Genomic DNA, 26,680 nt, shown 5'->3' with positions numbered 1-26,680 from the left:
TAGATAAAGGAAGGCCTGTAGACGTGGTGTATCTGGATAAAAGAATGCCCGTAGACGTGGTGTATCTAGATAAAGGAAGGCCCGTAGACGTGGTGTATCTAGATAAAGGAAGGCCCGTAGACGTGTATCTAGATAAAGGAAGGTCCGTAGATGTGGTGTATCTAGATAAAGGAAGGCCCGTAGACATGGTGTATCTAGATAAAGGAAGGCCCGTAGACGTGGTGTATCTAGATAAAGGAAGGCCCGTAGATGTGGTGTATCTAGATAAAGGAAGGCCCGTAGATGTGGTGTATCTCGATAAAGGAAGGGCCGTAGATGTGGTGTATCTAGATAAAGGAAGACCCGTAGATGTGGTGTATCTGGATAAAGGAAGGCCCGTAGACGTGGTGTATCTAGATAAAGGAAGGCCCGTAGACGTGGTGTATCTAGATAAAGGAAGGCCCGTAGATGTGGTGTATCTCGATAAAGGAAGGCCCGTAGATGTGGTGTATCTGGATAAAGGAAGGCCCGTAGACGTGATGTATCTAGATAAAGGAAGGCCTGTAGACGTGGTGTATCTGGATAAAAGAATGCCCGTAGACGTGGTGTATCTAGATAAAGGAAGGCCCGTAGACGTGGTGTATCTAGATAAAGGAAGGCCCGTAGACGTGGTGTATCTAGATAAAGGAAGGCCCGTAGATGTGGTGTATCTCGATAAAGGAAGGGCCGTAGATGTGGTGTATCTAGATAAAGGAAGACCCGTAGATGTGGTGTATCTGGATAAAGGAAGGCCCGTAGACGTGGTGTATCTAGATAAAGGCAGGCCCGTAGACATGGTGTATCTAGATAAAGGAAGGCCCGTAGACGTGGTGTATCTAGATAAAGGAAGGCCCGTAGACGTGGTGTATCTAGATAAAGGAAGGCCCGTAGACGTGGTGTATCTAGATAAAGGAAGGCCCGTAGACGTGGTGTATCTAGATAAAGGAAGGCCCGTAGACGTGGTGTATCTAGATAAAGGAAGGCCCGTAGACGTGGTGTATCTAGATAAAGGAAGGCCCGTAGACGTGGTGTATCTAGATAAAAGAATGCCCGTAGACGTGGTGTATCTAGATAAAGGAAGGCCCGTAGACGTGGTGTATCTAGATAAAGGAAGGCCCGTAGATGTGGTGTATCTGGATAAAGGAAGGCCCGTAGACGTGGTGTATCTAGATAAAGGAAGGCCCGTAGACGTGGTGTATCTAGATAAAGGAAGGCCCGTAGACGTGGTGTATCTAGATAAAAGAATGCCCGTAGACGTGGTGTATCTAGATAAAGGAAGGCCCGTAGACGTGGTGTATCTAGATAAAGGAAGGCCCGTAGACGTGGTGTATCTAGATAAAGGAAGGGCCGTAGATGTGGTGTATCTCGATAAAGGAAGGGCCGTAGATGTGGTGTATCTAGATAAAGGAAGACCCGTAGATGTGGTGTATCTGGATAAAGGAAGGCCCGTAGACGTGGTGTATCTAGATAAAGGCAGGCCCGTAGACATGGTGTATCTAGATAAAGGAAGGCCCGTAGACGTGGTGTATCTAGATAAAGGAAGGCCCGTAGACGTGGTGTATCTAGATAAAGGAAGGCCCGTAGACGTGGTGTATCTAGATAAAGGAAGGCCCGTAGACGTGGTGTATCTAGATAAAGGAAGGCCCGTAGACGTGGTGTATCTAGATAAAGGAAGGCCCGTAGACGTGGTGTATCTAGATAAAGGAAGGCCTGTAGACGTGGTGTATCTAGATAAAGGAAGGCCCGTAGACGTGGTGTATCTAGATAAAGGAAGGCCCGTAGACGTGGTGTATCTAGATAAAGGAAGGCCCGTAGACGTGGTGTATCTAGATAAAGGAAGGCCTGTAGACGTGGTGTATCTAGATAAAGGAAGGCCCGTAGACGTGGTGTATCTAGATAAAGGAAGGCCCGTAGACGTGGTGTATCTGGATTTTACAAAAGCATTTGAAACAGTTCCCCATAAACGTTTACTGTACAAAATAAGGTCCGTTGGCATTGACCATAGGGTGAGTACATGGATTGAAAACTGGCTACAAGGGCGAGTTCAGAGGGGGGTGATAAATGGGGAGTACTCGGAATGGTCGGGGTGGGTTGTGGGATCCCCCAGGGTTCTATGCTGGGACCAATCCTATTTAATGTGTTCATAAACGATCTGGAGGATGGGGATGGAGGAAATAGTTCAATCTCTGTATTTGGGGACGATACTAAGCTAAGCAGGGCAATAACTTCTCCGCAGGATGTGGAAACATTGCAAAAATATCTGAACAAATGAATGGGGGGAGGGGCAACTACATGGCAAATGAGGTTCAATGTAGAAAAATATAAAATAATACAATCTATAGACTGGGGGGAGAACCTCTGGGGGGATGTAGGATGGAGAAGGACCTGGGGGTCCTAGTAGATGATGGGCTCAGCAATGCCAAGCTGCTGCTAACAAAGAAAACAGAATATTGGCATTAAAAAAGGGGATCAACTCCAGAGATAAAAGGATAATTCTCCCCTCTACAAGACTCTGGTCCGGCCGCACCTGGAGTATACTGTCCAGTTCTGGGCACCAGTCCTCAGGAAGGATGTACTGGAAATGGGGCGACTACAAAGAAGGGCAACAAAGCTGATAAAGGGTCTGGAGGATATTAGTCATGAGGAAAGGTTGTGAGCTCTGAACGTATTCTCTCTGGAGAAGAGACGCCTGAGAGGGGATATGATTTCATTATCTAAATACCGGACTGGTGACCCCACAATATATAAATACCGGACTGGTGACCCCACAATATATAAATACCTGACTGGTGACCCCACAATATATAAATACCGGACTGGTGACCCCACAATATATAAATACCGGACTGGTGACCCCACAATATATAAATACCATACTGGTGACCCCACAATATATAAATACCGGACTGGTGACCCCACAATATATAAATACCAGACTGGTGACTGCAGAAGGGAGTTTAACAAGACTCGTGAGCACTCATTACAATTAGAAGAAAAAGGGGTTTAACTTTAAACTACGTAGAGGGTTCTTTACTGTAAGAGCAGCAAGGATGTGGAATTCCCTTCCACAGGCTCACAGTCACAGTCTCAGCGGGGGGCATCTATAGTTTCAAGAAACTATTAGATAAGCACCTGAAATGACCGCAACATACAGGGATATACAATATAATACTGACATATAATCACACACATAGGTTGGACTTCATGGACTTTTTTTCAAACTCACCTACTACTGTATGTAACTATGTAACACAGACCTGACCGGAGAGGGGAGGAGGATTCTGGGAGGTCACATGACATCACTCTTATCTCTATTAATAAAACACAGACCTGACCGGAGAGGTGAGGAGGATTCTGGGAGGTCACATGACATCACTCTTATCTCTATTAATAAAACACAGACCTGACCGGAGAGGTGAGGAGGATTCTGGGAGGTCACATGACATCACTCTTATCTCTATTAATAAAACACAGACCTGACCGGAGAGGTGAGGAGGATTCTGGGAGGTCACATGACATCACTCTTATCTCTATTAATAAAACACAGACCTGACCGGAGAGGTGAGGAGGTTTCTGGGAGGTCACATGACATCACTTTTATCTCTATTAATAAAACACAGACCTGACCGGAGAGGTGAGGAGGATTCTGGGAGGTCACATGACATCACTCTTATCTCTATTAATAAAACACAGACCTGACCGGAGAGGTGAGGAGGATTCTGGGATTCTAACATGATATTCCTATTGGTTCCCCAATACAGAGATTTCCTCTTGTGAAGTCCAGTGATCATATGACCATCACAGTGCCTCCATGTGACTCCCTAAAACCTGAGAGACACAACATGGAGAAGATCCTAGAAGTCACCAAGAAGATGATGGAGCTGCTGACAGGAGAGGTGAGGAGGATTCTGGGAATTCTGGGACATTATCCAGTAACAGACAAGGGATGTGTCTGGATGGTGACTGTATCATTGTGTGTGTCAGGTTCCTATAAGGTGTCAGGATGTCACTGTCTATTTCTCCATGGAGGAGTGGGAGTATTTAGAAGGACACAAGGATCTCTACAAGGACGTCATGATGGACAATCAGCCGCCCCTCACATCACCGGGTAAGAGGAGACTTTATTGTAAAGGAGAGAGCAGTACGGAGGCTCCACCTAGATCCCCCATCATCTGATAAACACATAGAAACAATGTATTCAGTCAGTGTGTGTGTTTCCTACAGATGGATCCAGTAATGGGAACCCACCAGAGAGATGTCCCCGTCCTCTGTATTCCCGGGATTCCACACAGGAAGGTCACACCATCCCCCACCATCATCAGGTAGATGAGGAACAATCACTGATAGTATCATTAGGATCTGTACATTATCTGCATTGTTACCATTGATGTCATTTTTATTATATATTCAGAGTGGAAACCTGAGAGATCCTAAAGTTGAAGGTAAAGAAGGAATTAAAAAGGATGATGAGGATGGGGTGATGAAGGAAATACACAAAGATCTGTACCAGGACACCATGGTGGAGACATCCAGCTACAGAAACCCATCGGAGAGATGTCCCCATCCTCTGTATTCCCGGGATTCCACACAGGAAGATCACAACTACACAAAACATGATCAGGTAGATGAAGAACAATCACTGATAGTTCTGACTTATACACAGCATGTTTCTTACAATGAATGTTTTATTATATATTTAGAGTGGAAACCTTGAGGACTATAATATCGTTGTTGTTAAAGAAGAGTATAATGAGGAGGATGAGGAGTATGGTATGATGGAGGATGTTTCTGAAGGACACAAGGATCTCTACATTGACACTATGATAGAGTCCCCTAATACCATCAACCCACCAGAGAGATGTCCCCGTCCTCTGTATTCCCGGGATTCCACAAAGGAAGATCACACCATCCCCCACCATCATCAGGTAGGTACAGTTGAAGGTCACATCATCCCTTACCATCATCAGGTAGGTACAGTTGAAGGCAGGGGCGGACTGACCATTGGGCCACTCGGGCACTGCAGGGTTGCCAGCCTCAGTAAAACAAGGGACAGTATGTAAAAATCTGTGTTTTTTTTTTTTACATCTGTCTCTAAAATTGTCCCTTACCGACATCCTTCTCAGCCAATAGAAACTACTGTGTGATTGTATACTGTGTGTGTATACACTGTGTGGCCCCATAATCTCGGATTGCCTGTGGGCCCCATAATCTCTTATTGCCCGTGGGCCCCATGAGTTGTCAGTCCACCCCTGGTTGAAGGTCACACCATCCCTCACCATCATCAGGTAGGTACAGTTGAAGGTCACACCATCCCCCACCATCATCAGGTAGGTGGAGTTGAGGGTCGGGAACATAAAGTGATTGAACACTCTGACATGTGGAGATGATGTGTGGACTCTACAAGATGATATCTTCTATGTGATCTCACATCATTAATACTTCTAATACTTCTCTCTCAACGATTGAGGGACATAGGGTTCAGAAATAGTCGGGTTATATTGCCGCCTTCAAGAAGTTAGGACACCAGCAAACAGAAAAATGTTAGGCCAACCCCTGTGTAACTCAAAGGTGTTCAGATGCCGTTTTCCTCTGAAATCAATAGGAGCTGAATCTGTCAAATCAAAAATTGCTAATTTTCTAGCCTAGTAAGCAAAGGGTATTCAAAATAATAGCATGGGGTAGTGCGGATGTACTTCCCTGGGGTGGGGGGGGGCAGCAAAGGACTTTTCTCTGCTGTCTCGTTAAAAAAAAAAGTGGAACACAGGCACCGAAGGTAGACCAAAATTCATACGGTACAAACAAACAGCCCCAACCTATAACTTGTCTTAACTAGTGATGGCCGAACGGTTCACCCGGCGGTCGTTTCGCAGCGAATTTCGGCTGTTCGCGATTCGCCCGAGCGGCGGACTGTTGCCGCCGTTCGCCCGGCGGACTTCCGTGTTTTCTGTGTAAAAGAACTTTGACCTTATGACACATCCATCATGGGGTACAGGACAGCCAATTGAGACATTACAGCACATGGACACTTGGACATTCCCCCTAACTTATAAATACACCCGATCCGGCGGCCATTTTACATTCTTTCTTCTGTCACTATAGGGAGAGGTTGCTGTGTGGAGCAGGGAGAGACTTCAGTGACCCAAATCGCTATCTATTAGGTCCACAAAAGTTCTTTTCAGGACTGGTATAGGTGTTAGATGTATATAGGTTTGCTGTGCTACTGATTGTTGCAGCAGCCTGAGTGTCTTTTGTCAGTGTAGAGAAAGGGACAGAGCGCTGTGTGCTGCAGGGAGAGTCAGTTTAGACATTAGCTGTTACTATCAGGTCCACAAAAGTGCTATTCCAGTTATTGTTCCAGTAGCCTCTGTTTTGTCAGTTTATATAGGGACAGGCAGGAAGCAGTGTGTGAGGCAGTGAGGGTCAGTTTAATCAGTAGCTGTTACTATATTAGGTCCAGAAAGGTTCTTTTCAGGACTGGTATCAGTGGTATGGTAATAGGCTTGTACACGTATAATATTCTTTCTTCCAAATATAGAAAGAATATTATACTTGACTGCTGCCCTTCTGCTGCAGTCTGCTAATCATTCACAACTCACTTGTTCCACAAAGGTCCTTATAAGGACTGGTAACCTGGTGTAGGGTGCTACAGTACATAGGGTTGAGTGAGGTACAGTCTGCTACTCTATAAGGACTGGTATAGGTTCACAATACATAGGGTTGACCGCTGCCCTATACTGCAGCAGTCCTTCATCAGTATAGGGACTGACGTACAGTCTGCTAATCACTCACAACCTACTTGTTCCACAAAGGTCCTTATAAGGACTGGTAACCTGGTGTAGGGTGCTACAGTACATAGGGTTGAGTGAGGTACAGTCTGCTACTCTATAAGGACTGGTATAGGTTCACAATACATAGGGTTGACCGCTGCCCTATACTGCAGCAGTCCTTCATCAGTATAGGGACTGACGTACAGTCTGCTAATCACTCACAACCTACTTGTTCCACAAAGGTCCTTATAAGGACTGGTAACCTGGTGTAGGGTGCTACAGTACATAGGGTTGAGTGAGGTACAGTCTGCTACTCTATAAGGACTGGTATAGGTTCACAATACATAGGGTTGACCGCTGCCCTATACTGCAGCAGTCCTTCATCAGTATAGGGACTGACGTACAGTCTGCTAATCACTCACAACCTACTTGTTCCACAAAGGTCCTTATAAGGACTGGTAAGGTATAGGGTACTACAGTACATAGGGTTGAGTGAGGTACAGTCTGCTATTCTATTCTATTCTGCTATACTGCAGAAGTCCTTTATCAGTATAGGGACTGAGAGTTTTGTCACAGGGTCATTTAAATAATGACAGGCAGAGGAAGAGGCAGGCCCTTCCGCAGGGGTGGTAGGGGTAGGGCAGGAGCAACAGCCTTGAGCCAAAGTGGGAAGTTGCAGAAGGTGCGTTCAATTACTTTAAAGGACGCACCAGACTTGGTTGAGTGGCTCACTCAGCCTTACTCTTCTGCACCCTCCTCATCCTCTCGATCTGCACCCTCTTCTTCACTCTCTGCTATGTGCACCCCCAAAGACACTACCACCAACAACACTACCACCACCACCACATACCTTCCGCTTGAGTCACAGGAATTATTTTCCGATCCATATCAAGACATTTCTGATGCGTAGCCACTCTTGGTATTGGATCAGGAAGAGGAGGCAGCAACAACCGCTACTCAGCAGTCTGACGACAGTACCCAGATCAGCCCAAGGAGGAGGTTGGTCCCCGGTGTTGCTGCCTACTCCGAGATCTCTACTTATAGCGGTGGGGAAGGTGACGTCGATGATGACGTGTCTAGTGATGTCACGTGGGTGCCCACAAGAGAGGAAGAGGAGGGGAGTTCAGAGGGAGATATGGACCAGCAGATAGGGAGGAGAAGCAGGAATAACTTACATTGCACAGGAGGGACAAAGCAGACTGCAAATGTATCAGGAGCGAGTCATCGACCATGTACGGTCACATCTGGCGCTCCCAGGACACTGGCACATGGCTCCGCAGTGTGGGCTTTTTTTAACGTGTCCGCTGCTGACAATAGCGTTGCCATCTGCAATCTTTGCAGTCAACGCATTAGTCGCGGTAAGCCCAACACTCACCTAAGGACGACCGCCTTAAGAAGGCACATGAGCAGCCATCACCGAGCCGAGTGGGAGCAACGGAACACACAAAGCCACACTGCAGGCTCTCACCGTCCAGCCTCGTCTTCTACTTCTCCTTCTCCTCTCTCCTCACAATTGTCCTCCACTCCACCTTCCATCACGCCAAGCTCACGTTTTTCTGCAAAAAGGCAGGCTTCCGTGGGCCTAATGTTTGAGCATAAAAAAATGATGACGCCGGATAACCCTCTTGCCCAACGGTTGACGGCTGGCTTGTCAGAACTCATAGCCCGCCAACTACTGCCATATAAACTGGTGGACTCGGAGGCCTTTCGTAAATTTGTGGCCATTGGAACACCACAATGGAAGGTCCCAGGAAGGAAGTATTTCTCAGAGAAGGGCATCCCAGAGCTATATGGCCATGTTCAGAGGGAAGTGAATGTATCTCTGGCACACAGTGTCGGTGCCAAGATACATCTGACCACAGACACGTGGTCTAGCAAACACGGGCAGGGAAGGTATATCACTTTTACTGCCCACTGGGTGAACCTTCTGACGGCCGTCAAGCATGTAACCCGTGGCACCCGTGTAGATTTGGTTTTACCGCCACAGATTGCATGCAGGCTTGGCTCTTCTTCTCCTCCATCCTCCCTCTCCTTCTCGGCTGACTCCTCCTTTTCCGCTGCTAGCGTCTCTTCTGCTGCGCCGCCCAAGCGCCCCAGAACCTATTCGACATACCAGGTGAGACGTTGCCATGCCGTGCTGCGTCTGTTATGCCTGGAAGCCAAGAGCCACACTGGCCCGGCACTCCTTTCAGCTTTGCGTTCACAGGCAGATCAGTGGCTAACACCGCTCAATTTGACAGTTGGTAAAGTGGTGTGTGACAACGGTGCCAATCTGCTTAGCGCATTGAAACAGGGCAAAATCACGCACGTGCCATGCATGGCACACGTCTTAAACTTGGTCGTGCAGCGATTCGTTGTCAAATACCCTGGGGTCTAGGACATCTTGTGGCAGGCAAGGAAAATCTCGGCCCATTTCAGAAGATCTTACACGGCCATGGCTCACCTTGCTGACATTCAGCGGCGACACAATCTGGCGGTCAGACGTCTTATTTGTGATTGCCCGACGCGATGGAACTCAACCTTCTATATGCTTGATAGGCTGTTCAAGCAGAAACGTGCAGTTAACGACTACCTGTATGAACTCTGCGGCAGAACAGGTTCTGGGGAGCTGGTTTTTTTTTCACCGCGCCAGGGGCTGCTCATGCGCGACGCATGCAGACTTCTGCGCCCATTTGAGGAGATCACCAAACTGGTCAGTCGCAGCCATGGTGCCATCAGTGACATGGTACCTTATGCCTTCTTTATGGAGCGTGCATTGGGTCGTGTCATTGATCAGGCTGTGGAGGAGCAGGAGCGGGAAGATGAGGAAGTCGCAATGCTGGATGAATTCCCAGGGGGGGGCTACTCTATCTGAGACAAGTGAACAACAGGAGTCTGAAGAGGAGTCAGAGGAGGACGGTGCCGGGGCGGATGAGGAGGAGCAAGAAGAGCATGCTTTAAACCTTTCTGGGACCCCTGTTGTTGTGCGTGGATGGGGAGAGGAGAATGAAGAGGATGACATTGTCCTGGATGATGAGCAGGAGCCATGCCACCACACCGCTTCCAGTTTAGTGCAAATGGGGGCCTTCATGCTCCAGTGTTTTAATAGGGACCCCCGTATAAAAAGCATAAGGGTCAAGGACCAGTACTGGGTGGCAACGTACTTAGACCCCTGATACAAACACAAAATGGCGGAAATGTTACCGCCGTCGCAGAGGGCTGTCAGAATGCAGCACTTCCAGGCCTTGCTTCGAGAAATGCTGCATTCAGCTTTTGCGTGCGCTGGCAGAGGAGCAATTCCCACTCCCAGAGAAGGAGTTACGGGTACCAATCCAACAGCGCCTCCAAGAAGAGGCCGGTTTGAAGATGTGTTGGTGACTTCGGATATGAGGTCATTCTTTCAGCCGACCCATCGACAGGTGTCATCCGGATCCAGCATCAGGGAACGCCTAGACCGACAGGTGTCCGACTACATCGGGTTACCAGCCAATGTAGACGCTCTGAGGAGTGATGAACCCCTGGACTACTGGGTGGGCAGGCTTGACCTCTGGCCAGAGCTTGCCCAACTTGCAATCGAACTGTTGGCTTGCCCCTCATCCAGTGACCTGTCCGAAAGGACGTTCAGCGCAGCAGGGGGGATCGTGACCGATAAGCGTACTCGCCTAGCTCAAGACAGTGTTAACTACCTCACATTACTAAAAATGAATGAGGCATGGATCTCGGAGGAATTCGACACATGTGACCAGTAGACCATGTATATGTCTATAAACTATTTTTTTAATCAAGCACAGAGACCTTCTTTCTTCATTTGGCTCACTTCCTTGCCCATAAAAAGCACACCGTACTATATGCCCATACCCTCCTCTTTGAAGAGGTTGAGCGGTGTCATATTTCTACTGGGGCTGCTTATTATGAGGGGCTCCCACCATCCCTGTGCTGTGCTGACTTCCTCCTGGGGCTGCTTATTATGAGGGGCTCCCACCATCCCTGTGCTGTGCTGACATCCTCCTGGGGCTGCTTATTATGAGGGGATCACACCATCCCTGTGCTATGCTGACATCCTCCTGGGGCTGCTTATTATGAGGGGCTCCCACCATCCCTGTGCTGTGCTGACTTCCTCCTGGGGCTGTACCTCTGCTGTGCATATTATGAGGGGCTCCCACCATCCCTGTGCTATGCTCATTATGAGGGGCTCCCACCATCCCTGTGCTATGCTCATTATGAGGGGCTCCCATCATCCCTGTGCTATGCTGACTTCCTCCTGGGGATGCTTATGGTGCAGGTGTCAGTGCTGTATATCACGGTGCTGATGTCAGTACTCTCTATCACGGTGCTGCTGTCAGTGCTGTATATCACGGTGCTGGTGTTAATGCTTTATGTCATGCTGCTGATGTCAGTGCTCTCTGTCACAGTGCTGGTGTCAGATGACTCTATCACGGTGCAGGTGTCATTGCTGTATTTCACGCTGCTGATGTCAGTGCTCTCTATCACGGTGCTGCTGTCAGTGCTGTATATCACGGTGCTGGTGTTAGTGCTGTATATCACGCTGCTGATGTCAGTGTTCTCTATCACGGTGCTGCTGTCAGATCACTCTATCACGGTGCAGGTGTCATTGCTGTATGTCACGCTGCTGGTGATCATCTCCTGCACCCTCTTCTTTGCCTACCCTGGTCCCTGACCTTCCCTCTCCTCCATTGCCTTCATGCGCTCCACAGTCCTGAATTGTCACAACAATTTCCCATATAAAAAAAGAATGCTTGTAGTTGTCGATCCCAAATTCACCTCATACATGTGTTATGTCATTGGCCATGTGGTGGGACTATGTTTGCACAGCTAATAATTATTTTGTGGCTGCAAATTTGACCTGTAGGTTTGCGAAGTTCGCCTCCCATTGAAGTCAATGGGGCCCGCCGCGAACGTTCCAGTTCGCGAACTATCGGCCGCGTTCGCGGTCCGCGTTCGCAAAACGTCCCGTCGGAAGTTCGTCCATCACTAGTCTTAACAGCAAGGAGCCCATGGAAGGGCGACGCGTGTCAAGCAACAACAAAGGAAAATTCCCAGCTCACCTACCAGCCAGCCTGCAACAAACCGAATTGACCTGTCTAACATGTTCACATTAAAAACAGGTGTTTTGCACACATTTGCAAATACATGTGCAGGGGTGGACTGACCATTGGGCTACTCGGGCACTGCCCGAGGGCCCCATGCCACTAGGGGGCCCCATCAGGGTTGCCAGCCTCAGTAAAACCAGGGACAGTATGTAAAAAATGTGTGTTTTTTTTTTTTTTGTATATTGTGTGGCCCCATAATCTCTGATTGCCTGGGAGCCCCATAATATCCTATTGCCCGGGGGCCCCATGAGTTGTCAGCCTGCCCCTGTGCATGTGTAAGCTGCAGAGGCCACGAAAAGGCATCCCATTATTAGCTACAGTCCTAAATCTATAAATTTTGAGAGCCTCCATAGTAGCAGCACTTATATTATAATGGATGGATTGAAGTTAGGTTTGCCTGGAGACCCCAAACATATACATAGCAGGCGCTTAAGCGTAGGTGTAGTAAATACTATCTCGAATCTTTGTCAACTTTTGCTTTAGAATATACTTAGTCTGGTCTCCACTCCCCTCACTGATGATCAGTCCCTTTTTCAGACCATTCTCTTTTTCTGGAGGCCTGGGCTGAAGCCGAGACATCTAAATGGTCTTCATGGACAAGGAAGTCCTAGGTGTGTCCATGCATGTACTGGCCATCGGGACTAACGGGATTTTCCCGGTGGGCCGATGGCTCAGTGGGCCACTCTGATGTAAGGGGGCTGGTGATGGGACACTCTGATGTAAGAGGGTGCTGATGGGATGCTCTGATGTAAGGGGGTGCTGATGGGACACTCTGATGTAAAGGGGTGCTGATGGGACACTCTGATGTTAGGGGGCTGGTGATAGGACACTCTGATGTTAGGGGCTGCTGATGGGACACTCTGATGTAAGGAGGTGCTGATGGGACACTGATGTTAGGGGCTGCTGATGGGACACTCTGATGTAAGGGGGCTGGTGATGGGACACTCTGATGTTAGGGGCTGCTGATGGGACACTCTGATGTAAGGGGGCTGGTGATGGGACACTCTGATGTTAGGGGGGTGCTGATGGGACACTCTGATGTTAGGGGGTGCTGATGGGACACTCTGATGTAAAGTAGTGCTGATGGGACACTCTGATGTAAGGGGCTGGTGATAGGACACTCTGATGTTAGGGGCTGCTGATGGGACACTCTGATGTAAGGAGGTGCTGATGGGACACTGATGTTAGGGGCTGCTGATGGGACACTCTGATGTTAGGGGGCTGCTGATGGGACACTCTGATGTTAGGGGCTGCTGATGGGACACTCTGATGTAAGGGGGCTGCTGATGGGACACTCTGATGTTAGGGGGGTGCTGATGGGACACTCTGATGTTAGGGGGTGCTGATGGGACACTCTGATGTAAAGGAGTGCTGATGGGACACTCTGATGTAAGGGGGTGCTGATGGGACACTCTGATGTAAAGGGGTGCTGATGGGACACTCTGATGTAAGGGGGCTGGTGATGGGACACTCTGATGTTAGGGGGCTGCTGATGGGACACTCTGATGTAAGGGGGTGCTGATGGGACACTCTGATGTAAAGGAGTGCTGATGGGACACTCTGATGTAAGGGGGTGCTGATGGGACACTCTGATGTAAAGGGGTGCTGATGGGACACTCTGATGTAAGGGGGCTGGTGATGGGACACTCTGATGTTAGGGGGTGCTGATGGGACACTCTGATGTAAGGGGGTGCTGATGGGACACTCTGATGTAAGGGGGTGCTGATGGGACACTCTGATGTAAGGGGGTGCTGATGGGACACTCTGATGTAAAGGGGTGCTGATGGGACACTCTGATGTAAGGGGGCTGGTGATGGGACACTCTGATGTTAGGGGGTGCTGATGGGACACTCTGATGTAAGGGGGTGCTGATGGGACACTCTGATGTAAGGGGGTGCTGATGGGACACTCTGATGTAAGGGGGCTGGTGATGGGACACTCTGATGTAAGGGGGCTGGTGATGGGACACTCTGATGTAAGGGGGTGCTGATGGGACACTCTGATGTAAAGGGGTGCTGATGGGACACTCTGATGTAAGGGGGCTGGTGATGGGACACTCTGATGTAAGGGGGTGCTGATGGGACACTCTGATGTAAGGGGGTGCTGATGGGACACTCTGATGTAAGGGGGTGCTGATGGGACACTCTGATGTAAGGGGGTGCTGATGGGACACTCTGATGTAAGGGGGCTGCTGATGGGACACTCTGATGTTAGGGGGTGCTGATGGGACACTTTGATGTAAGTGGGCCGGTCTGGATGAAGTCCAGGGCCCAATTTCTGCCCCAGTCCAACCCTGGGTGTGTCCCTTCAGTTTCTTTGAGAGAATGGGGTGGTCTCTTCCCTCTGTGCCAGGGGGGGGACCCCACTTGCCCGGATGCGCTCATGCCCTGGGTTTTAAGCTGGTTGCCCAGACGAGACAGTCCCCTCCCCGTCAGAGGATCCTGCTGCGTTTTTTAGGTTTTCCTGAGTTGGACTACTTTTGGGCATCGCTGATGTGCTAAAAAATCAATCCCCTGGGTGTTGCAAGACCTTCCCCTCCAGGAAAGTTTGGGAACCCTCTAGAGAGCGCACAAAAGCCTGCGGCATCAGCAGTCTGGAGCTCTCTTTTTTTTACCATCAAAACCAAAAACTTCCGCTAAGAGTCTCATATCTCGAGGAGGTGGTCTAGGGGAGGTCTAGGGCTAGAATTATTGCTCTCGCTCTACCGATCGCGGCGATACCTCACATGTGTGGTTTGACCGCCTTTTTTTTAAATGCGGGCGCTACTCACGTATGCGCTCGCTTCTGCGCGGGAGCTCGTTGTGACGGGGTGTTTTTTTTTTTTTTTTTTTTCTTATTTATTTTAATTGATTTTATTTATTTTTACACTGTTTTAGGAAAAAATAAATGGATCACTTTTATTCCTATTACAAGGAATGTAAACATCCCTTGTAATAGAAAAAAAGCATGACAGGTCCTCTTAAATATGAGATCTGGGGGGGAGTCAAAAAGTCCTCAGATCTCATATTTGGACTTAAATGCAAAAAAAAATAAAAAATTTAGAAAAAATTACATTAAAAAAAATATACCTTTTAAGAGGTGTGGGCGGAAGTGACGTTTTGACGTCGCTTCCGCCCTCCTATGGTATAGAGATGACTGGGGGCCATCTTAGCCTATATACTCGTGTCTATACCCAGCTAGGAAGAGGACCCGATCGCCTCCGCCGCTACCGATGGCTCCGGTAAGCGGCAGAAGGCACGGGAGGGAGGGTGGCACCTCTCCCGCCACCATTAGCGGTGATCTCGCGGCGAATCCGCCACGGAGACCACCGTTTATCGTACAGATGACCAGCGCCTGAAGAGATGGATATCTCGGTTGTGGCAGCAGCTGCTGCCGTTACCGAGATATCCCTCTTCAAAAAATGGATGTACATCGGCGTGCGCTCGTGGTTAAGCAATAGTTTCAATTCATTAAGCCTTATCTCTAAATGCTCTAAATAGTAAATAAAGAATTACTGTTCTTTTTTTTTTTACGAAAATTCTAACTTATCGTCAATTTCTGAAAAATCTCTGGAGTGACAATGGGTAGAGGAAGAGGCTTTTTACGGCGGCTGGCCTACGATTTGTCTGCTTGCCCTGTGTCCCAACCCACTATAACCCAACTGTTTCTGGTCTCTGTGTCCCTCAATGGATTCTACGGTAAGTACAAACATCTTAACCGTGCCGCCATTCTGTTGGTTTAGGGTGAAGATCTAATCATCATAAAAGTTGAGGGTGAAGAAGAAGAGACGTATGTGAGGGATGATCAGCAATATACGGAGGAGGAGGCTGGAATAACGAGGACATTCATAGAGGAGGACACTCCTACAGAGATCAGCACAGGTGAACCATCATATATTCTTCTCTTATCTCTGCTCTGTTACTGATCACTGATTGGCCTAGGCTTGTGGCTGTGTAAAGAGCATGGACCTCCCAGCCCCCATTGGTTCCTGCTCTTCTGACAAGGCTGTGTAAATGTAGAAGTGATCTGGGAGGAGGACCAAAGGACTGAAGTGGGGGGAAAAGTCCTGGCTGGTTGGGACCTCCACAGAGAACATCTCCTCACTCATATCTACCTGATCCAGATGGGATCTTGATGGAAGTGAACTAACCCTCTCATATCTATTGATGATGTTTTTATATTTTTCCAGGACACGCCATGGAGAAACCCTCAAAGGATCGTCTCACTTTATCTCCAGGTTGTAGAATGGAAGATGAGGACATCACAGGAGATTGTGGAGGAGAAAAGACAATGATCTCCACTATGGATGGTGGACTTCACAGTGTGGATAGACCATGGAGTCCCTCCGACTCCGAGCAACCTCACGCTGTGGGGGATGGTGTCGGGATTCAGGGGAAGAAGAAATTTTCCTGTCCCGAGTGCGCGGAAAGTTTTGGCTCTGAATTAAGTTTTACTGTACATCAGAGGTCCCACATGGGTGCGAAGCTCCACTCCTGCCCCGAGTGCGGGAAATCTTTTCTTCACAAATCAAAACTCGTCATGCATTACAGAACTCACACGGGGGAGAAGCCGTATTCTTGTCTTGAGTGCGGGAAATGTTTCGCGAAGAAGTCCAACCTTGACACACATCAGAGATCCCACACAGGGGAGAGGCCGTATGCCTGCCCCGAGTGCGAGAAATGTTACACGCGGAAATCGGAACTTGTTATACATCAAAGAACTCACACGGGGGAGAAGCCGTATTCCTGCCCCGAGTGCGAGAAAAGTTTTTCACAGAAATCGGAGCTTGTTATACATCAAAGATCCCACACGGGAGAGAGGCCGTATTCTTGCACTGAGTGCAGGAAGAGTTTCCCACGGAAATACGAGCTCGTCCGACATCAAAGGTCTCACACGGAGCAGCTACATTTTTGCCCCGATTGCGGGAAATGCTTTTCGCAGAAGATAGAACTTGTTATCCATCAAACGTCTCACACAGGGGAAAGCATTTATTCCTGCTCTGAGTGCGGGAAGTATTTTTTGAACAAAGACAGTCTTTGCAGACATCAAAGGTTGCACACGGGCGAGAATTTGTTCTCCTGCTCCGAGTGTGGGAAGTATTTTCACGGGAAATCAGACCTTGTTACACATCAGAGATCTCACACGGGGGAGAAGCCGTATTCCTGTCCCGAGTGCAAGAAACATTTTTCATACAAGTCCAGTCTTAACAGGCATAAGAGGTCCCACAGGGGTGAGAAACCCTATATCTGTCCTGAGTGCGGGGAATGTTATTCATGGAAATCAGAACTTGTTACGCACCAGAGATCTCACACAGGAGAGAAGCAGCATGCCTAATCTAAGTGCGGGAAAATGCTATAAATACGGAACGTCCTGTCTTTCGGGAACATCGGATATACCAAATGTGGTAAAAGCTGTATTCCTGTACTGAGTCTTGTCTTACCAGACATCAGAAAACCCACACAACCCTCAAGATGTAGGTGTCCCAAGTGCAGGAGATGGCCCAATGCCAGCTTGGCAAAACTGCTGACTTTACAGCTTCTGCCAGTCCAGCTTGTGGAGTCTGCTCTCCATTTCATAATTTTTGGCCTGTGCGGTATCTCGGTGGTAGGTACCTGGCGGCTTTTTTTTTTTTTTTTACCCTTCCTCCCCTTCAACATGTGGAAGCTAATTTTTCCATGTCACTGGACAATAGGGTTAGCTGCAGGGTCCACATGATCCCAGACTAGGGTGACCAGGTGTCCCGGGACTGTCCCGCATTTTGCAGGTCTGTCCCGGGACTGTCCCGCATTTTGCAGGTCTGTCCCGGGACAGTCCCGCATTTTGCAGGTCTGTCCCGGGACAGTCCCGCATTTTGCAGGTCTGTCCCGGGACAGTCCCGCATTTTGCAGGTCCTTCCCGGGGTCCCGGGCACCTTCACTGCGGGACAATGCAGTGTCCCGGAATGAAACTGACGCTATTACTCCTTTCCATTTTTCCAATGCTTCTCTAGGGCATTCTGCGCCCTGACTGAGCAAAGCTTTGCCCAATCAGGGCACAGTAAAAGCTGGTTGTTAAGGAGCAGGGCCGGGAGTTATCAGCTGTCAATGGGCTTCCCTGATAGCTGAATAATATATAAAAAAAAATTGACGGAAAAAGGAAAATGGCGTGCCCCCCCCCTCCCCCAGTCCGTACCAGGCCTTTCGGGTCTGGTATGAATTTTAAGAGGAACTCCATACCAAAATGTAAAAATAATAATAAAAAAAAAAAAACAGCATGGGGTCCCCCTCTAACATCCATACCAGACCCTTTTCTGAGCATGCAGGTCAGGAAAGGGAGGGGATGAGCGAGCGCCCCCCTCCTGAACCATACCAGGCCACATGCCCTCAACATAGAGGGGTGGGTGCTTTGTGTCCCCATGATGTTGATGGGGACAAGGGCCTCTTCCCCACAACCCTGCCTGATGATTGTGGGGGTCTGCAGGCAGGGGGCTCCCGGCCACCCCCATGCAAATGAGTATAGGGTACATATTACCCCTATCCATTCACCAAAAAAGTGTCAAGAGGTAAAAAAAAAAAGTTCCCCCGATGTAAATCCATCATCATTCAGTCCGCATGTGTCTTTTTCCCCCTACATTATTGTTCTACACCCCCCAATGCTGTGCCCTTTGCCCCCTTCACATCACCCCTCCCCCCACTGTAGTGTCTTATACTCTCCATGCTGTGACCTCTGCCCCATTCACATCCCCCCCCCCACTGTAGTGTCCTCTGCCCCTTTCCTTCCCTCAGTAGTGTCCTGTGCCCACCCAAAACATTGTCATCTGACCCCCTTCACTTCAAGCACCTCCTGTCCATGTGTCCTCTGTCCCCCCTCCATCAATGTATCCCCCCCCCCACATACACATAGTGCTGCGTAGGTAGCACTTACCTTACCTACCAGCATGTGTTCATCAGAGCAGAGATCTGGAGACAGCATAATGCTGAGTGGAGGGCAGGAGCTGTCGGAGTTCTTAATAGCAAGCTGGTGATTGGTTGCTAGGACCGCCTAGCAACCAATCACTGAGCAGCTCAGAGGAGGAGAACGAGGGGCAGGCTTCCATGGATGGGTTTCGTCCCTCATTAACCTTGGCACATGTTCGTGATTGATAGCTGGGGAAAATTCTGTCCCCGCTTACCCTGAGATTTCTTCTGCCTTCAGAATTGGCCACCAATTAAAAAGGAAGATATTCTATTCAGCAAATCTGTAGGTTTTTATTTTTTTTATAATCTGTGTCTAATAAAATACAGTTTCATGTAAATGTATTTAGCTGAAATAGGCCTACTCTCTGCCTACAAATTTACCCCCTATTAATGATAATGAGATTCCGTGCCGCAAATCTGTATAATCTTTATATTCTCTCTGCAAAAATACAGTCTAGTTTCATATTTATTGATGAAACCTGCTTGTTCTCTCCCTCAGGAATTGTAACCTATCCAGACAGGTTTAAAAGCAGGAAATGTTATTCTGTAAAATTAATTTGTCTACAATAAATATGCTGTGTCCAGATGGAATCTGCCTGCTCAATCCCTCAGAAATTGCTGACTATGCAAAAAAGGCTTAAATGGTGTGCTGTAAACTGCAAAAAAAACAATTCTGTATTAAATTTATAATAAAAATGTAATTATTTTTTATTATTCAACATTTAAGCTGTCGTGAAATTGCACAAGAGACAAATCTTTCTATGGGAATGGTGAACACAACCATTCACGAACATTTACATTTTCCGAAAAGTTAGCGCAGGCTAGGGGTGGAGTTCCGAAATCCTTTTTTTTTTTTTTTTAACAAATTTTTCGACAAATTCATTTGGAAATATCCAAATTAAAGAAAAACCACTTTAATGAATTTAACAAATATTCAAAAATTCATAAATCCAAAAATCCGAAAATTCGAAAATCTGAAATGTGAACTAACTAATAATAACTTAACTACTACTAACTATTAAATTATAGCTAGGGTGTCGTAAATTAAAGGCAGGGTGACTTTGGGCAATCATGGCTCAGGTGGCTGAGTCCATGCCCCACATTATGTAAGGCTGCTTACACGGCAGCCATACATAGTTTTATGAATGACAGCAGCAAAATGACATTTCTAAATGTAAATAATGTAATTTAAAACTGATTGCGGCTGTAATGTATTGCCGGATCCCAGCAATATAGATAAAAATGATTGAAAAAAACGGCATGGGTTCCCCCCCTCCCCACGTCTATTACCAGGCCCTTTGGGTCTGGTATACATATTAAGGGGAACCCTGCACCAAAATTGAAAAAAAAATGCGTGGAGGTCCCCCCAAAATCGATACCAGGCCCTTCAGGTCTGGTATGGATAATAAGGGGAACCTTGCACCTAAATTTTTAAATAAAATGGCGTGGGAGTCCCCCCAAATTCCATCCCAGGTTCTTCAGGTCTGATATGGATATTAAGGGGAACCCCGAGCCAAAATTTAAAAAAATGGTGTAGGCCCCCCCCGCAATCCATACCAAACTCTTATCCGAACACGCAACCTGGCAGGCCACAGGAAAAGGGGGGAGACAAGAGAGCGCCCCCCCCCCCTCCTGAACCGTACCAGGCCACATGCCCTCAACATGGGGAGGGTGCTTTGGGGTCCCCCCAAAACAACTCATCCCCATGTTGATGGGGACAAGGGCCTCATCCACACAACCCTTGCCCGGTGGTTGTGGGGGTCTGTGGGCAGGGGACTTATCGGAATCTGGAAGCCCCCTTCAACAAGGGGATCCCCCCCCCCATGTAAATGGGTATCGGGTACATTGTACCCCTACCCATTCACCACAAAAAGTGTCAAAATGGGAAAAATTACAGGAGACATTGTAATGCCGGGATCTGACAATACATTACAGCCGTGATGAGTTTTACGTGACATTTTTTCCTTTAGAAATGTCATTTTGAGGTGGCACTGTTATAAACACGGGAAAGATGCGCCACTTTACAAGCAGACTAAGGACACCCCTCAGGCATGATATTTAAAAGAATATTTCATTTTTATTGTTTCACTTTAGGCATTATTAAAATTACTGCTCATGAAAAAAACGACAGTTTTTACAACTTGCATATAAGCCTTTAAAATTAGCACTTTTGATTTTTCATGTTTGTGGCCCCTTTGTTAAGGCTCTTTGGTGGTCATGCACTCTTGCACAACAGGCAACTGCAATCCGATCAGCTCAAATACTGGAGTTGCAGCACATATGATTTTTCCGTATTCTTACCATCCCCAGAATGGACACTGGTTGCCCCATGCTGCCATGATGGGATCCTCTGCTGTGTCCTCCCTCTTTTACTTGGCTAATCTCCCCACCATCACATCCTGGGGATCGGGAGCCATTTCCACCCTTTCCTTTCTACTGGTGTTCTTTGTATCCATGTGCCAGAGGTGGGACATGCTGAAAGAGTAGGGGGTGATTTCCCATCCCAGGTGTACTGGGGTATGGTGTCCCATCCTGATCTGCCTGGCTGCTCTACTGCAGTAGATGTGGACTGCTTGCTGCTGGGTAGATCTGACGAGGACAGTGATCATTCCACCACTGTTTGAGTCTTGTTTGAATGAATAGAGCCATCTCGGGGCTTCCAAAGGCACATTAGAAGGTTTTTTTGATTATGGTAGTTTTTTTTTTAAGGTTTTTCAAGCAAGTTCCTCCTAAGCATTAATCTCAAAGGGAAGGATCCATGAGCTGCACATCAAAAAACAGACCCGTGTGTGGGATAAAGTAAATGGCACCTTCAGCCCTGACTCCTGCCAGGCCACACCCCCAATGTGTTTTTCTCCACCCCTTTATCATGGGGAATCCCATGTTCCTGAGGGCACTCCCAGCGGTCTAGGTTCCAAAATCCCTCCACTCATCTCAAGAAATTTAATTAGTATATATTTCTCCTAAGTAGTACCACATAATGAAAACAGGGTAATAATGACTCTGCCATTTTTGCTGCAAAACCAAAGGAGCCAAAATCCCTCCACCCATCCCGATCAGTATTATATTTCTACCCCCCTTGGTGGGAGTGGAGATGACCACCATCTATAAGGATATACAGTACATACACACACAACACAAGGCCGTGTTCACACTACGAGACGTTTCTCGGGGAGGCTGCAGTTCCTCTGAGCGCCACAAGGTGGTGATCTCACTTCTTCCCAGATAGGAAGTCTCTATGGAAGACAGGAAGTGATGTCAGATGCAGACAGGAAGTAATGTCAGGTACAAGCAGGAAGTCTTGGATGAGAGTTGAGTCAGGAGAAAGTAGAGAGGAGACATTACTGGAAGTGGCAGTAGGTGACCATCTTGGCGTTTGTCAAGAGGGTTGAGAGTGCCTGAAGAGATTGGCTATGGCCACATCACCATGAACGTGCCCGATCTCGTCTGATCTTGGAAGCAGTGTCGTGCCTGGTTAGTACCTGGATAGGAGACTGGGACTACCAGGTGCCGTAGGCTTCTTTTTATGTTGTTGGCGTTGACCTGTTTTTTTTTCCGCTTGTTTCCCAAGGTGACCATCTTGGAGTTTGTCAAGAGGGTTGAGAGTGCCCAAAGAGATTGCCTATGGCCACTTCACCCTGAAAGCGCCCAGTAACCCCCCGTCATGTCCGTCCTCTTCTTCCATAGTCACTGTGATGTCTTTTATCTCCAGAAGATGATGATACACACATATATAGTGTTTGTTCTTGTTAGTCAAAGCCTAGCTCATAAAAAAAAAGACAAATCCACATCGGAGTGAATCCCCCCACGTGTAATGAAAGTTGAAGATGACGTCCAGGTTGCGGCGCTCTTACTCGCCCAAGCATGCAGATACTAGAAAACAAGAGAAGGTGTGCTGGAGATAGTTCTTAGTCCTTGGCAATCCTGGGGTGCAGAACTCCCCAGGTCAATGGGTAACACTGGGAGTAGGTGGACCACTGGGGGTTCACCAGGAACAGTTTGCAAGCAAGGGGGCACAGGATCACTGAGGCCCCATTCACACATTTTTGCATATTTTTGTTCGACACGCATAGGAAGCCTATTCATCTGAATGGGGTGCCCTATGCAAGACAAACATCTCTAGGAGAGAGAAGGAGGGGGTGTCACTGCCGGTTGGGTTCCTCTAGGAGAGAGAAGGAGGGGGTGTCACTGCTGGTTGGGTCCCTCTAGGAGAGAGAAGGAGGAGGTGTCACTGCCGGTTGGGTCCCTCTAGAAGAGAGAAGGAGGGGGTGTCACTTCTGGTTGGGTCCCTCTAGGAGAGAGAAGGAGGGGGTGTCACTGCCGGTTGGGTCCCTCTAGGAGAGAGAAGGAGGGGGTGTCACTGCCGGTTGGGTCCCTCTAGGAGAGAGAAGGAGGGGGTGTCACTGCCGGTTGGGTCCCTCTAGGAGAGAGAAGGAGGGGGTGTCACTGCCGGTTGGGTCCCTCTAGGAGAGAGAAGGAGGGGGTGTCACTGCCGGTTGGGTCCCTCTAGGAGAGAGAAGGAGGGGGTGTCACTGCCGGTTGGGTCCCTCTAGGAGAGAGAAGGAGGGGGTGTCACTGCTGGTTGGGTCCCTCTAGGAGAGAGAAGGAGGGGGTGTCACTGCCATTGGGTCCCTCTAGGAGAGAGAAGGAGGGGGTGTCACTGCCGGTTGGGTCCCCCTAGAAGAGAGAAGGAGGAGGTGTCACTGCTGGTTGGGTCCCTCTAGGGGAGAGAAGGAGGGGGTGTCACTGCTGGTTGGGTCCTTCTAGGAGAGAGAAGGAGGGGGTGTCACTGCCGGTTGGGTCCCTCTAGGAGAGAGAAGGAGGGGGTGTCACTGCCGGTTGGGTCCCTCTAGGAGAGAGAAGGAGGGGGTGTCACTGCCGGTTGAGTCCCTCTAGGAGAGAGAAGGAGGGGGTGTCACTGCCGGTTGGGTCCCTCTAGGAGAGAGAAGGAGGAGGTGTCACTGCCAGTTGGGTCCCTCTAGGAGAGAGAAGGAGGGGGTGTCACTGCCGGTTGGGTCCCTCTAGGAGAGAGAAGGAGGGGGTGTCACTGCCAGTTGGGTCCCTCTAGGGGAGAGAAGGAGGGGGTGTCACTGCTGGTTGGGTCCTTCTAGGAGAGAGAAGGAGGGGGTGTCACTGCTGGTTGGGTCCTTCTAGGAGAGAGAAGGAGGGGGTGTCACTGTTGGTTGGGTCCTTCTAGGAGAGAGAAGGAGGGGGTGTTACTGCCGGTTGGGTCCCTCTAGGAGAGAGAAGGAGGGGGTGTCACTGCTGGTTGGGTCCCTCTAGGAGAGAGAAGGAGGGGGTGTCACTGCTGGTTGGGTCCCTCTAGGAGAGAGAAGGAGGGGGTGTCACTGCTGGTTGGGTCCCTCTAGGAGAGAGAAGGAGGGGGTGTCACTGCCGGTTGGGTCCCTCTAGGAGAGAGAAGGAGGGGGTGTCACTGCCGGTTGGGTCCCCCTAGAAGAGAGAAGGAGGAGGTGTCACTGCTGGTTGGGTCCCTCTAGGGGAGAGAAGGAGGGGGTGTCACTGCTGGTTGGGTCCTTCTAGGAGAGAGAAGGAGGGGGTGTCACTGCCGGTTGGGTCCCTCTAGGAGAGAGAAGGAGGGGGTGTCACTGCCGGTTGGGTCCCTCTAGGAGAGAGAAGGAGGGGGTGTCACTGCCGGTTGAGTCCCTCTAGGAGAGAGAAGGAGGGGGTGTCACTGCCGGTTGGGTCCCTCTAGGAGAGAGAAGGAGGGGGTGTCACTGCCGGTTGGGTCCCTCTAGGAGAGAGAAGGAGGGGGTGTCACTGCCGGTTGGGTCCCTCTAGGAGAGAGAAGGAGGGGGTGTCACTGCCGGTTGGGTCCCTCTAGGGGAGAGAAGGAGGGGGTGTCACTGCTGGTTGGGTCCTTCTAGGAGAGAGAAGGAGGAGGTGTCACTGCTGGTTGGGTCCTTCTAGGAGAGAGAAGGAGGGGGTGTCACTGCTGGTTGGGTCCTTCTAGGAGAGAGAAGGAGGGGGTGTCACTGCTGGTTGGGTCCTTCTAGGAGAGAGAAGGAGGGGGTGTCACTGCCGGTTGGGTCCCTCTAGGGGAGAGAAGGAGGGGGTGTCACTGCCGGTTGGGTCCCTCTAGGAGAGAGAAGGAGGGAGTGTCACTGCTGGTTGGGTCCCTCTAGGAGAGAGAAGGAGGGGGTGTCACTGCTGGTTGGGTCCCTCTAGGAGAGAGAAGGAGGGGGTGTCACTGCTGGTTGGGTCCCTCTAGGAGAGAGAAGGAGGGGGTGTCACTGCCGGTTGGGTCCCTCTAGGAGAGAGAAGGGGAGATCAGATTACATGACAGGACTGACAATTTTAGTGCAATAATAGCCTGCGCAGGAAGCTTCATTTGCTTGGAGAGTGCCACCTGCTGTCTGAAAGTGGAAAATATGACATTTTTAGATGGGACATTTTATATGTATCCACAAACACATAAAAAGAAATGCACATTTATTAAAAACTTTTTTAAGTACAAATCTAATGATGATTAAATATCAGTATTCTTCAGCTCATGATGTTCTTTGTACATTGATTAACAGAGGACTTCCTTCTGATTTGTATTATGAAATCTTCTTTTCTCTTCTTTTCTTTTTTTTTGTGTGGGATTGTCAAACAATTGGCATGGGGGGGCATGTGCCTAAGTAGAAAAATTCCATTTGGCGGGGGCAGCTATTTTTTTTAATAAAGCTTAAAGTGGTGTTGCCACCCAAAAAAAAAAAAAAAAAAAAATATATATAGCTTAAAATTCATAAAAATAATAAAAAAAAAATAATTGGAAATTTTTTTTACTCACCTCTAAATGCCTGTTGCTAGGGGGTCCCTTGTAGTCTGCCTCCTTCAGTGCCCGGGCTCGTGACATCACTTCACCCTCGGCGCCGCACACAGTCATCTGGGACCTGTCACGTGTCCCAGATGACTGTGCGGCGTATCGTGGCGCCGCTCATGCATGCGCAGTGGGTGCCAGGCTGTGAAGCCACAGCCGGGTGCCCAAAGTAAGAATGCCAGTGGAATCGAACTGTAATGCCACGTACACACGATTGGAATTTTAGTTGGAAAAAACTCTGATGGTTTTTCCGACGAGATTTCGCTCAAGCTGTCTTGCCTACACCCGGTCACAACAAATTCCGACCGTCAAGAATGCGGTGATGTACAACACGTGCGACGGGACTAGAAAAAGGAAGTTCAAGACCCAGTAGCCAATAGCTTCCATCTCGTAGTTGAATCTGAGCATGCGTGAGTTTTTTGCGTGTCGGAATTGCATACACACGATCGGAATTTCCGGTAGAAAGTTTTTACGTCTGGAAAATTGAGAACATGCTCTCAAATTTTTGCTGGCGGGAATTCGGCCAGCTAAATTCCGATGGAGCGTACACACAGTCGCATTTTCCGATGAAAAGCTCTCATCTGTCTTTTGCTGGCCGAAATTTCGATTGTGTGTACGCGACATTAGAGATTCCCTTCTTCTATACCAAACCCTTAACCTAGATGAGGGTCTGTGTAGATGTTAATCTATGCTCACACACCAAAAAATGGCATAAGGTTCCCCCTTAAAATAAGAACCAGACCTTTATCTAAAGCCCCCGGACCCCCACAACCACCGGGCTATGGTTGTGGGGAAGAGGCCCTTGTAGTCATCAACATGATATCAGGGTTTGGTCAATACTTTGCATGTTCAGGTGTTCATCTGAACTCTGGACTGCTTGCTTTTTCGGAAGGATTAATACAGCTACTATATGAAAGCTTTCGGGCAATAGTTGCTAAGGATGCAGCAGGTGACGGCAACCGCCGCATTCTTAGCAACCATTGACATCACCAGACCCCATAGTCACTCATGTGGGGGGGGTGGCAGTAACTGAGGGGCTCTTATTTTTAAAAGGGAGCTTCACGAGTC

The 26,680-nt window shown here is 48.7% G+C and overlaps 2 protein-coding genes across 2 annotated transcripts in view; one reads left to right on the top strand and one right to left on the bottom strand.

The window, feature by feature from the left end:
* The window catches only part of LOC143955528 (uncharacterized), a 240,998-nt gene that overhangs the window by 123,490 nt on the left and 90,828 nt on the right, over positions 1–26,680 (bottom strand). The window lies entirely within an intron of this gene.
* Positions 3,287–26,680, top strand: part of LOC143955357 (uncharacterized) — an 85,886-nt gene continuing 62,492 nt past the window's right edge. The window contains exons 1-7 of the mRNA XM_077465422.1: positions 3,287–3,914; positions 4,003–4,126; positions 4,243–4,340; positions 4,430–4,639; positions 4,719–4,943; positions 15,597–15,735; positions 16,044–17,182. Of these exons, the coding sequence (XP_077321548.1) occupies positions 3,810–3,914; positions 4,003–4,126; positions 4,243–4,340; positions 4,430–4,639; positions 4,719–4,943; positions 15,597–15,735; positions 16,044–17,182 (2,040 nt within the window). The 5' untranslated portion in view covers positions 3,287–3,809. The remainder of the gene's footprint in view (positions 3,915–4,002; positions 4,127–4,242; positions 4,341–4,429; positions 4,640–4,718; positions 4,944–15,596; positions 15,736–16,043; positions 17,183–26,680) is intronic.

The sequence above is a fragment of the Lithobates pipiens genome, unplaced genomic scaffold (genome assembly GCF_037356315.1).
Source record: "Lithobates pipiens isolate NorthernLeopardFrog02 unplaced genomic scaffold, aLitPip1_a1.2 Scaffold_35, whole genome shotgun sequence".
Taxonomy (NCBI): domain Eukaryota; kingdom Metazoa; phylum Chordata; class Amphibia; order Anura; family Ranidae; genus Lithobates; species Lithobates pipiens.
This window is presented reverse-complemented; position numbering and strand designations above follow the sequence as displayed.